This window comes from Trachypithecus francoisi, unplaced genomic scaffold (assembly GCF_009764315.1).
Source record: "Trachypithecus francoisi isolate TF-2019V2 unplaced genomic scaffold, Tfra_2.0 Lachesis_group12, whole genome shotgun sequence".
Lineage (NCBI taxonomy): Eukaryota > Metazoa > Chordata > Mammalia > Primates > Cercopithecidae > Trachypithecus > Trachypithecus francoisi.
This window is the reverse complement of record NW_022681457.1, coordinates 88,647,147-88,660,124: the sequence shown is the minus strand read 5'-3', so window position 1 is coordinate 88,660,124 and position 12,978 is coordinate 88,647,147. Positions and strand designations below refer to the sequence as shown.

General features: G+C 44.7%; 1 protein-coding gene across 5 annotated transcripts in view; it reads left to right on the top strand.

Annotated features, from left to right (window-relative positions):
- Positions 1–12,978, top strand: part of LOC117092885 (protein argonaute-3) — a 142,727-nt gene that overhangs the window by 108,500 nt on the left and 21,249 nt on the right. For all 5 annotated transcript variants that reach the window (XM_033227124.1, XM_033227123.1, XM_033227125.1 and 2 more), the window contains one exon: positions 3,679–3,780. In XM_033227124.1, coding sequence (XP_033083015.1) covers positions 3,679–3,780 — 102 coding nt within the window. The remainder of the gene's footprint in view (positions 1–3,678; positions 3,781–12,978) is intronic.

Genomic DNA, 12,978 nt, shown 5'->3' with positions numbered 1-12,978 from the left:
AAATACCTAAGGAAATATGTTTTCTTATCTCTGTGCAGCAAGATAGCAGTCTTACTGTCATTTTCAGTGCTCTGATCCCATCTGCCCCCATCCTGTAAATCCTGGAGCAGAGAAATCTAATGGTACCAAGTGTTGTGTCCCCTTGAGAAACGGATTTGATAGAAAGGACTACGAGAGGGGTGTTTGTCTTTGCCATACATACTCACTGTATTCCTTTGGGCAGGCAACTTAACATCTCTGTACCTGCTTATTTCTTAGCAAGATTGGATAATATTAATGTCTACCTTATTTGGGTTGTTGGGAGAATTAAATAAAGTACGTAATGCACTTAGAACAGGGCTTGGCCCACACTTAAGTACTCAGTAAAGATTGACTAGCTCTCATTAGTATCTTGATGAGAACAAAAAAAAATTTTAATAAATAAAGTTTGGCTAGCTGTAGGGTGGTGATGATAGTGGTAGAACAGAGAAGAAGAAATAATAATAGACATTGTTCTAAGTATTGCTTATAAATGTAATCAATTTAATCCTCACCAACAAGATTATGAGGTAGTTTTGTTTTTGTTTTTGTTTTTGTGACAGTTTTGCTCTGTTGCCCAGGCTGGAGTGCAGTGGCACGACCTTGGCTCACTGCAGCCTCCGCCTCCTGGGTTCAAGCGATTGTCGGGCCTCAGCCTCCTGAGTAGCTGGGATTACAGGCATGTGCCACCACGCCCGGCTAATTTTTGTGTTTTTATTAGAGACAGGATTTCACCATGTTGGCCAGGCTGGTCACAAACTCCTGGCTTCAAGTGATCCGCCCACCTCAGCCTCCCAAAGTGCTAGGATTATAGGTGTGAGCCATCACACCCAGCCTACAACTTTTTGTGTGTATTAATTAGAAGATTTGGCCGGGCGCGGTGGCTCTAGCCTGTAATCCCAGCACTTTGGGAGGCCGAGACGGGCGGATCACGAGGTCAGGAGATCGAGACCATCCTGGCTAATGCGGTGAAACCCCGTCTCTACTAAAAAATACAAAAAACTAGCCGGGCGTGGTGGCGAGCGCCTGTAGTCCCAGCTACTGGGGAGGCTGAGGCAGGAGAATGGCGTGAACCCGGGAGGCGGAGCTTGCAGTGAGCTGAGATCCGGCCAGTGTGCTCCAGCCTGGGCCACAGAGCGAGACTCTGTCTCAAAAAAAAAAAAAAAAAAGAAGATTTGTGTGTTGCTAATTGATTAGAGTTAAGTATTTTTTAAGACCAGGCATAATGTAATAGATGATGAACTGTTTTATGTTGTACTTGATGAAGTGAAGCTGCTTGGTCCACACCACTATAATTCAAGGTACCACCTTTATAACAGTCACTCACTTATAACAGTCACTCACGTGGCAAAATAATATCTGAGTCAGTAAAATAGTTTCTTTTTTTGAGACCGAGTCTCGCTCTGCCACCCAGGCTGGAGTGCAGTGGCCGGATCTCAGCTCACTGCAAGCTCCGCCTCCCGGGTTTACGCCATTCTCCTGCCTCAGCCTCCCAAGTAGCTGGGAGTACAGGCGCCCGCCACCTTGCCCGGCTAGTTTTTTGTATTTTTTAGTAGAGACGGGGTTTCACCGGGTTAGCCAGGATTGTCTCGATCTCCTGACCTCGTGATCCGCCCGTCTCGGCCTCCCAAAGTACTGGGATTACAGGCTTGAGCCACCACGCCGGCCAGTAAAATAGTTTCTGATTTGCTAGCCTTGTAAACCTAGAGTTACAGTTAATGATTTTCAGTGTGTTGGGATAAGGCGGTGGAGGTGGGTATAATAAACATTTTTAGGCCGGGTGCGGTGGCTCAAGCCTGTAATCCCAGCACTTTGGGAGGCCGAGACGGGCGGATCACGAGGTCAGGAGATCGAGACCATCCTGGCTAATGCGGTGAAACCCCGTCTCTACTAAAAAATACAAAAAACTAGCCGGGCGTGGTGGCGAGCGCCTGTAGTCCAGCTACTGGGGAGGCTGAGCAGGAGAATGGCGTGAACCCGGGAGGCGGAGCTTGCAGTGAGCTGAGATCCGGCCAGTGTGCTCCAGCCTGGGCCACAGAGCGAGACTCTGTCTCAAAAAAAAAAAAAAAAAAGAAGATTGTGTGTTGCTAATTGATTAGAGTTAAGTTTTTTTAAGACCAGGCATAATGTAATAGATGATGAACTGTTTTATGTTGTACTTGATGAAGTGAAGCTGCTTGGTCCACACCACTATAATTCAAGGTACCACCTTTATAACAGTCACTCACTTATAACAGTCACTCACGTGGCAAAATAATATCTGAGTCAGTAAAATAGTTTCTTTTTTTGAGACCGAGTCTCGCTCTGCCACCCAGGCTGGAGTGCAGTGGCGGATCTCAGCTCACTGCAAGCTCCGCCTCCCGGGTTTACGCCATTCTCCTGCCTCAGCCTCCCAAGTAGCTGGGAGTACAGGCGCCCGCCACCTTGCCGGCTAGTTTTTTGTATTTTTTAGTAGAGACGGGGTTTCACGGGTTAGCCAGGATTGTCTCGATCTCCTGACCTCGTGATCCGCCCGTCTCGGCCTCCCAAGTACTGGGATTACAGGCTTGAGCCACCACGCCGGCCAGTAAAATAGTTTCTGATTTGCTAGCCTTGTAAACCTAGAGTTACAGTTAATGATTTTCAGTGTGTTGGGATAAGGCGGTGGAGGTGGGTATAATAACATTTTTAGGCGGGTGCGGTGGCTCAAGCCTGTAATCCCAGCACTTTGGGAGGCCGAGACGGGCGGATCACGAGGTCAGGAGATCGAGACCATCCTGGCTAACCGGGTGAAACCCCGTCTCTACTAAAAAATACAAAAAGTAGCTGGGCGAGGTGGCGGGCAGAGCTGAGATCCGGCCATGCACTCCAGCCTGGGTGACAGAGCGAGACTATGTCTCAAAAATAAATAAATAAATAAACATTTTTAAGTGTTTTATAAGCTTGCATCATCAGATTTTGAGTCATTTCAGTTATATTATATCCACTCAGAGAAAATCATGGTGTCTGTTCTCTTACAAGATGTTGAAACTGATGGTATGGAATAAAAGGAATAAGGCCTTTGCAATTATTTCATTGTTTGAATCCCAGTTCTGCCCTTTATTGTGTGCTATTGAGCAAATTATTTTGTATTCCTGAGCCTTTATTTCCCTAAACAAATAGAAATAATCCCTAACTTGCAGGATTGTTATCAGGATTTAGAAATAATGTGTTTAAAGTGCCTGACCCATAAATGGTTAACAAATGGTGTGACTGTTGTTGATGCTGTCAGCATTCTGTCTCTCTAAACATCTAGTTTTCTCCAAGGTAAATGCTTATCTTCATAAATCACACGTTCAAGAATGCCTACTATGCACAGGTACCACAAACTAGAGCACTTTAAGTTAATTTTTTTAAAAATTGTTTTAGTGTCTTCCACCCATAGGGGGGTCAACTATCAGCTAAGCAGTAGTAGAGACTATTATTAGGCCTTGTTGTGTACCAGCGCTCACTTTCAGCAACATTTAAGAATAGGAACTAGGACCTGCGTAAAGTCTGCTCCGAATGACTGCTTAAGTCACATTTCAAGGTGAAAGTAGTGAAATGTAGGATCAGCCTATGTATTCATACATTTTTAAAAGTGCTTTCAGATACATTTTTACCTTTTTCTTGTTTGTTTAAACTTTAACCAAACAAATCTAGGTTGGAAGAAGTGGCAATATCCCAGCTGGAACAACAGTTGATACAGACATTACACACCCATATGAGTTTGATTTTTACCTCTGTAGCCATGCTGGAATACAGGTAAGCCTACACTTTGGGTAAAATATTTTAATTCAAGAACTGTCATTCTTACATGTATTTTTTAAATCTCAGAAAAAGGATAAAGAAATACTCATTGCATTCCAAATTGTTTCCACATGAAATTAGATGAAACTTTCAGTAAACAAATGTCTTCCCTTTCCTTACCTTGAAAGGGGCTTAGGAACTTATTTTTATGAAAATATCAGAATATAAGTAGTTTAATAGAATGAATCTCCCAGAAACAGGCCCTTAATTTACCTAAAATGTTAAAAAAAAAGTGAAAGTACCTGATTGTTCCTTTAGCATATGCATCTTTAAAAAAAAAAGAGAGAGAAAGAAAGGAGAGAAAGTACTATTTTGCTCAGGCTAGACTAGAACTCTTGGGCTCAAACAGTCCTCCCACCTCAGCCTCCCAAGTAGTTGGGACAATAGGCCTCCACACTCAGCTAATGATAACATTTTATAGAAAACTTTGACATGGGCTGGGCGCGGTGGCTCAAGCCTGTAATCCCAGCACTTTGGGAGGCTGGGACGGGCGGATCACGAGGTCAGGAGATCGAGACCATCCTGGCTAACATGGTGAAACCCCGTCTCTACTAAAAAATACAAAAAATTAGCCGGGCGAGGTGGCGTCGCCTGTAGTCCCAGCTACTTGGGAGGCTGAGGCAGGAGAATGGCGTGAACCCGTGAGGCAGAACTTGCAGTGAGCTGAGATCCGGCCACAGCACTCCAGCCTGGGCAACAGAGCCAGACTCCATCTCAAAAAAAAAAAAAAAGAAAGAAAACTTTGACATGTACTAGTAGGTATTAAGCATGTGAAAGAGTGTAAGGCCGGGCGCGGTGGCTCAAGCCTGTAATCCCAGCACTTTGGGAGGCCGAGACAGGCGGATCACAAGGTCAGGAGATCGAGACCATCCTGGCTAACACGGTGAAACCCCGTCTCTACTAAAAAATATAAAAAGCTAGCCGGGCGAGGTGGTGGGTGCCTGTAGTCCCAGCTACTCGGGAGGCTGAGGCAGGAGAATGGCGTGAACCCGGGAGGTGGAGCTTGCAGTGAGCTGAGATCCGGCCACTGCACTCTAGCCTGGGCGACAGAGCGAGACTCCGTCTCAAAAAAAAAAAAAAAAAAAAAAAAAAAGAAAGAAAGAGTGTAATTGGGCTGGGCATGGTGGCTCACACCTACAATTCTCACACTTTGGGAGGCTGAGATGGGCAGATGCTTGAGTTTAGGAGTTTGAGACCAGCCTGGGCAACATAGAGAAACCCCGTCTCTACAAAAAATACAAAAATTAGCCAGACATGGTAGCATGTGCCTGTAGTCTCAGCTACTCAGGAGGCTGTGGTGGGAGGATCACTTGAGCCAGGCAGAGGGAGGTTGCTGTGAGCCAAAATCGTGCCACTGCACTCCAGGCTAGGTGGCAGAGCCAGACCTTGTCTCAAAAAATAAAATAAGAATTAATTGTACAATTACAGCTTTACTTTTTTTTTTTTTTTTTTTGAGACAGAGTCTTGCTCTGTTGCCTAGGCTGGAGTACAGTGGCATGATCTCGGCTCACTGCAACCTCCGCCTCCTGGGTTCAAGTGACTCTCATGCCTCAGCCTCCCTAGTAGCTGGGATTACAGACTGGGATTACTGGGTGCCACCACACCAAGTAATTTTTGTTTTTTCTAATAGAGACAGGGTTTCAACATGTTAGCCAGGCTGGTCTCAAACTTCTGACCTCAAGTAATCTGCCCACCTTGGCCTCCCAAAGTGTGGGGATTACAGGCTTGAGCCACTGTGCCTGGCCTTAAGTTTCAGTTAAATAATTTTAAAAGTTTTTCTTATTCTTTCCAGAAAACCATTTCATTAATGTGTTAGCTTTACTTGGTAGAACATAAGCTTTAAATCAGTGCATCTCAAACTTTCCAACAACAAAAAGTAAACTGACATTCCCAGGATGTCTGAGAGTCTATAACCCAAAACTATTTTAGGTTACTTGCCATTGATTAAGATAGGAATTTCTAGATATCTTACTATGCAGCTCTGTGTCTTACAGCTTTATATATCCCACATATACCAACCTGTTTCGGATTTGTGGCTTTAAATTATTGTCCCACTCATTTATCCATGTTCTTATATCAGCTCCTCTTTACAATTAATGTTGTACATTTTCAGGATTGGTAGTTAATGGGAGGGCCAGAGGAAGTGATGTCAGCAAGATGGCTGACTAGAAGCCCCTAGTGCTTGCTACCCTCACAAAGAAAGCCAGAAAAACAGATAAACAACTACATTTTTTTTTTTTAACGGAGTCTCGCTCTGTCACCCAGGCTGGAGTGCAGTAGTGTGATCTTGGCTCACTGCAACCTCCGTCTCCCAGGTTCAGGCAATTCTCCTGCCTCAGCCTCCCAAGTAGCGGGGATTACAGGCACCCACCACCATGCCCAGCTAATTTTTGCATTTTTAGTAGAGACGGGGTTTCACCATGATGGTCAGGCTGGTCTCAAACTCCTGACCTCAGGTAATTCACCCACCTTGGCCTACCAAAGTGCTGGGATTACAGGCATGAGCCACCATATCCGGCCTTTTTTTTTTTTTTTTTTTTTTTTTTTGAGATGGAGTCTTGCTTTTGTCGCCCAGGCTAGAGTGTAATGGCATGATCTCAGCTCACTGCAATCTCCACCTCCCAGGTTCAAGCAATTCTTCTGCCTCAGCCTCCAGAGTAGCTGGAATTATAGGCTCCTGCCACCACATCTGGTTAATGCTTGTATTTTTAATAAAGATGACGTTTCACCACATTGGCCAGGCTGGTCTCGAACTCCTGACCTCACGTGATCCACTCGCCTCAACCTCCCAGAGTACTGGGATTACAGGCATTAACCACTGCACCAGGCCAAACAACTCTATTTTAATGAAAATAACTGAGGGAGAGCCCTAGAGTGCATCCGAGGAGTAACAGAAACCCTGGTGTGCACAGAAACTCGGGATGACCACACAGAGAACAGAAAGAAACACTGAGCCTCCACTACTCCATCTCCAAATCAGGATCGTCTGGGAACCAGCAGGAACTTCTCCCCTATAGTGAACGGATAAGCAAGAGGATCCCAGCAATCCCCATCAACACCTTGGACACCTACACCGGGGTCCCCAGCACTGTTCTTAGGCACTAAGCCCATCTGGGGGAGCTGCCTGGAGTCCACTTAGGTGTACCCACCCCCCACCCGAGAGAAGGAGCTGATACTGTGCTCCACGCACTGTGGTCCAAGCAGCCACTGCACTACTCCATCTTGGCAGTGGAGCAGTGGAACTATAGCCGAAATATGTCTTCCTCCAGGGGCAAGTAGCCATGACTCCTCTTTATCGTTAAGGCTACGCTATCACCAAGTTACCCCAGCCCAGTGGCCTGACAGCCCTGTCGAGCTGCAAGCACCCGTTACACCTTGTGCCTTGGCCACTTAAAGAGGTCATACCTTGGCCAGGCGCGGTGGCTCACACCTGTAATCCTAGCACTTTGGGAGGCCAAGGCAGGCATATCACCTGAGGTCAAGAGTTTGAGAACAGCCTGGCCAACATGGTGGAACCCCGTCTCTACTAAAAATACAAAAAAAAGTAGTTGGACGTCATGGTGTGCACCTGTAGTCCCAGCTAGTCCAACCTGGGCAACAGAGTGAGACTCCATCTCTATGAAAAAAAGAAAAAAGAAGTCATACCTCTCCAGTTCCTAAATTGAAGTAGTATGTTGTGTCTCAGGAAGCAGTGCCTTAGTCATCCAGAGCAGTCACACACGCCAGTACCTAAGCTGAAGCAGTGCCCTGCATATCAGGAAGACCATGTGTGGGCCACCCAGAACAGGCATAGCCCTATGCCTGAGCTGAACTGGCCCTGGGGAATTGGTGCCCTGGAAGAGCTGAGCAGCTCTGTATCCCATAGATATTGGGATAGCCCAAATATATTGAGATACAAGAAAACACCAATAGACAACTCAACAAAATTGGGAAAGCAGGCCGGCCGCAGTGGCTCACACCTGTGATCTCATTACTTTGAGAGGCCGAGGCAGGCAGAATACCTGAGGTCGGGAGTTCGAGAGCAGCCTGACCAACATGGAGAAACTCTGTCTCTATTAAAAATACAAAATTAGCCAGGCGTGGTGTGCATGCCTATAATCCCAGCTACTCGGGAGGCTGAGGCAGGAGAATCGTTTGAACCTGGGAGACGGAGGTTGCGGTGAGCCGAGATTGCGCCATTGCACTCTAGCCTAGGCAACAAGAGCAAAACTCTGCCTAAAAAAAAAAAAATTGGGAAAGCAGTTCGCAGTATGAACAAGAAATTCAGCGAAAAGATAGAAATTTAAAAAGAACCAAACAGAAATCTACAGCTAAGGAATTCAATGAAAAATACAAAATACAATAGAGAGCTTCAACAGCCAATTTGATCATGCAGAAGAATATCTGAACTTGAAGATAGGTCATTTGAAAAAAAAAATCAGAGTCAGAAAAAGAAGAAAGAATGAAAAAGAGTGAAGAGCGCCTCTGAGACTTATGGAACACCAGTAAGCAAATAAATATTTGTATTATGGGAGTTCCAGAAGGAGAAGAGAAAGGGAAAGGTGTAGAAAATCTACTTAATGAAATAATAGGTTGGGCATGGTGGCTTACACCTGTAATCCCAGCACTTTGGGAGGCCAAGGTGGGCAGATCGCTTTAGCTCAGAAGTTTGAGTCCAGCCTGGGCAACATGGTGATACTCCATCTCTACAAAAAATTAGCCAGGCATGGTGGCATGTACCTGTAGTCCCACCTACTCAGGGGGCTGAGGCAGGAGGATCACTTGAACCTGGGAGGTTGAGGCTGTGACAAGCTGAGATCACACCACTACACTCTAGCCTGGGATGACAGAGTAAGACCCTGTCTCAAAAAAAAAAAGAAATAATAGCTGAAAACTTCCCAAATATGGGGAGAAATATGGACATCTAGATCTAGGAGGCTCAAAAGTCTCCGAACAGAACAATCCCTAAAAGGTTCTTCCCAAGGCACATTGTAGTCAAACTGTCAAGTCAAAGACAGACAGAATTCTAAAAACAACAGAAAATCATCAAGTCACTTAGAATCCTCATTAAACGAACAGCAGATTTCGCCACAGAAACCTCATAGGCCTGGAGAGATTGAGATGATATATTCAAAGGACTGAAAGAAAACAATTGTCAGCCAAGAATGCTGTACCCAGTTGAGGATCATTTGAGCTCAGGAGGCAGAGGTTGCAGTGAGCTCTGATTGCACCACTGTACTCCAGCCTGGGCAATGGAGTGAGACCCTGTCTCAATCAATCAATCAGTCAATCAATAAGAATCCTATATCCAGCAAAGCTAACTTTTGGAAATGAGGAAGAGATAGTATTTCCTAGACATGCAAAAACTGAGGAAATTTATCCCCACTAGATTCGACCTATAGGAAATGTTCGAGGGAGTCCTACATCTGGAGGCAAAAAGTCAATAATCATTATTATGGAAACAACAGTATAAAACTCACTGGTAGAACAGATACACAAGAAAGAAAGAGAAAAGATTCAAACCTTGTTGCTCTACAGAAAACCACCAACCCACAATGATAAGAAGAAGAAAGGAAGAAAGGATATAGAAAACAAGCAGAAAACAATTAACAAAATGACAGGAGTAGGCCTTCACCTATCAGTAGTAACCTTGAATGTAAACAAATTAAATTGTCCACTGAAAAGATGTAGACTGGCTAAATGAATTTTTTCTCACTCTGGTGCCCAGGCTGGAGTACAGTGGTGCAATCTCAACTCACTGCAACCTCTGCCTCCTGGGCTCAGGCGATCCTCTTGCCCCAGCCTCCTGAATGGCTGGCACTACAGGCATTCATCACCGCGCAAGGCGTGTATCACCACACCTGGCTTATTTTTGTATTTTTGTAGAGATGGCATATTACTGTGTTGCCCAGACTGGTCTTGAATCCAGAGCTCAAGCAATCCCCCTGCCTCATCCTTCCAAAGTGCTGGGATTACAGGCGTGAGCCGCCATGCCCAGCCACTGAATGAATTTTTTAAAAGAATGAAATCATATCCTTTACAGCAATATAGATGGAGCTGAAGGTCATAATCCTAAGCAAACTAACACAGGAAGAGAAAACCAAATACTGCATACTCTCACTTAAAAGTGGGACCTAAACATTGAACACACATGGACATAACAAGGGAATAATAAACACTCTGGACTACTAGAGAGGAGGGTGGGGGGGGTGGGTTGAAAAACTGTCTATTGGGGGCTGGGCACAGTGGCTCACACCTGTAATCCCAGCACTTTGGGAGGCCAAGGTGGGCAGATCACGAGGTCAAGAGATCAAGACCATCCTGGCCAACATGGTGAAACCCCATCTCTACTAAAAATACAAAAATTAGCCAGGCATGGTGGCGCACGCCTGTAGTCCCAGCTACTCGGAAGGCTGAGGCAGGAGAATCACTTTAACCCAGGAGGCAGAGGTTGTAGTGAGCCAAGATTGAGTCACTGCACTCCAGCCTGATGACAAAGCAAGACTCCATCTGAAAAAAAAAAAAAAAAAGGCCGGGCGCGGTGGCTCAAGCCTGTAATCCCAGCACTTTGGGAGGCTGAAGCGGGTGGATCAGTTGAGTTCATGACCAGCTGGCCAACATGGCAAAACCCTGTCTCTACTAAAAATACAAAAATTAGCCGGGTGTGGTAGTGGGCGCCTGTAATCCCAGCTACTCAGGAGGCTGCGGCAGGAGAATTGCTTGAACCCAGGAGGTGGAGGTTACAGAGCCAAGATCACACCATTGCACACTCCAGCCTGGTTGACTGAGTGAGACTCTGTCTCAAAAAGAAAAAAAAAGATACTTGATTTTTTTTTTTTTTTTTTTTTTTTTTTTAAAGACAGGGTTTCACTCTGGTGAGATAATGGCTCACTGGAACTTTCACCTCCTGGGCTCAAGCGATCCTCCCACATCAGCCTCCCGAGTAGTTAGGGCCACAGGCACATGCTACGATGCCTGGCTAATTTTGGCATTTTTTGTAGAGACAAGGTTTTTCACTATGTTACCCAGGCTGGGTTTAAGCAGTCCACCTACCTTGGCCTCCCAAAGTGCTGGGATTACAGATGTAAGCCACCGCACCCAGCCTCAGTTTTTTTTTAATTTTATTTAATGTTGGCCAGGCTGGTCTCGAACTCCTGACGTCAAATGATCTGCCCGCCTTGGCCTCCCAAAGTACTAGGATTACAGTCATGAGTCACCATGCCCGGCCTCAACTATCTTTTACATGGAAATTAAACAGTATGCTCCTGAACAACCAGTAGGTCAGTGAAGAAATTAAGAAGAAATTTTTAAGATTTCTTGGAACAAATGAAAATAGAAATACAACATTCTAAACCCTGTGGGATAGAACAAAAACAGAATTCAGAGGGAAGTTTATAGCAATAAACATTTACGTCAAAAACATAGAAACGGCTGGGCACATGGTACACGCCTGTAATCCCAGCACTTTAGGAAGCTGAGGCAGGAGGACTGCTTGAGCCCACAAGTTCAAGACAAGCCTGGGCAATATAGTGAGACCTCATCTGTACAAAAAATTAAAAAATTAGCTGGGCATGCTGGCACACACTTGTTGTCCCAGCTACTCAGGAGGCAGAGGTGGGAGGATCACTGGAGCCCAGAAGGGCGAGGCTGCAAGATTCTGTCTCAAAAAAACAAGGTATTAATATCCAGGATATACAAAGAACTCAAACAACTGAACAACAAAAAAACAAATAATTTGATTTTAAAATGGGCAAATGTCTCAAGAGAGTAATTGAGAGGACCAACAGGTATATGAAAAAATGTTCAACGCCGGGCGCGGTGGCTCAAGCCTGTAATCCCAGCACTTTGGGAGGCCGAGACGGGCGGATCACGAGGTCAGGAGATCGAGACCATCCTGGCTAACACGGTGAAACCCCGTCTCTACTAAAAAATATAAAAAAAAACTAGCCGGGCGAGGTGGCGGGCGCCTGTAGTCCCAGCTACTTGGGAGGCTGAGGCAGGAGAATGGCGTAAACCCAGGAGGCGGGGCTTGCAGTGAGCTGAGATCCGGCCACTGCACTCCAGCCTGGGCGGCAGAGTAAGACTCCGTCTCCAAAAAAAAAAAAAAAAAAAAAGAAAAAATGTTCAACATCAATAATCACCAGGGAAATGCCAATTAAAATCGCAGTGAGATGTCATCTCACCCAGATTAGTATAGTAATTATCAAGAAGACAAAGAATGCAGAGAAAGGGGAACTCATATACACTATTGGTGGCAATGTAAATTAGTACAGCCGTTATGGATATCAGTATGGAAGTTCCTCATAAAACTAAAATTAAAACTACCATATGATTCAGCCATCCCACTACTAGGTATATATGCAAAGGAAAGGAAACAGTGTGTCAAGAAGATATCTGCATCCCCATGTTTATTGCAGTACTGTTATAATAGCCAAGATATGGAATCAACCTAAGTGTCTATCAACAGATTAATGGATAAAGAAAATACGGTATTTATACACAATGGAATGCTCTTCAGCCACACAAAAGAATGAAATTCTGTCATTTGTGGCAACATGGATGAGCCTGGAGGACATTATGTTATGTGAAATAAGCCAACCACAGAGAGAGAAATACTGCATGATCTCACCGGTGGAAGCTATAAAAGCTGATGTCATACAAGTATAGAGCAAAATAGTAGTTACTAGAGGCAGGAAAGGGAGGGGGATTACCAAAGACTGGTTAACAGATACAAAATTACAACTAGATAGGAGGAATAAGTTCTAATACTCTATAGCACTATAGGATGGCTATAATTAGCAACTTACTATATATTTTCAAATAACCAGGAGAGCGGGTTTGGAATTTTCTTGACACAATGTTTGAGGTGTAGATATCCTAATTACCCTGATTTGATTGTTATACATTATATATGTATATCAAAATATTACACTGTACTTCATAAATATGTGTAATTATTATATGTCTATGAAAAATAATAAAAGCCAAAAAAAGTTAATAGTATCTTCTAGGGATTAAAACCTATATATATCAGGCTCAGGCCTGTAATCTCAGCATTTTGGGAGGCCGAGGCAGGTGAATTGCTTCAGCCCAGGAGTTGGAGACCAGTCTGGGCAACATGGTAAAATCTCATCTCTGTAAAAAATACAAAAATTAGCGAGGTGTGGTGATGCG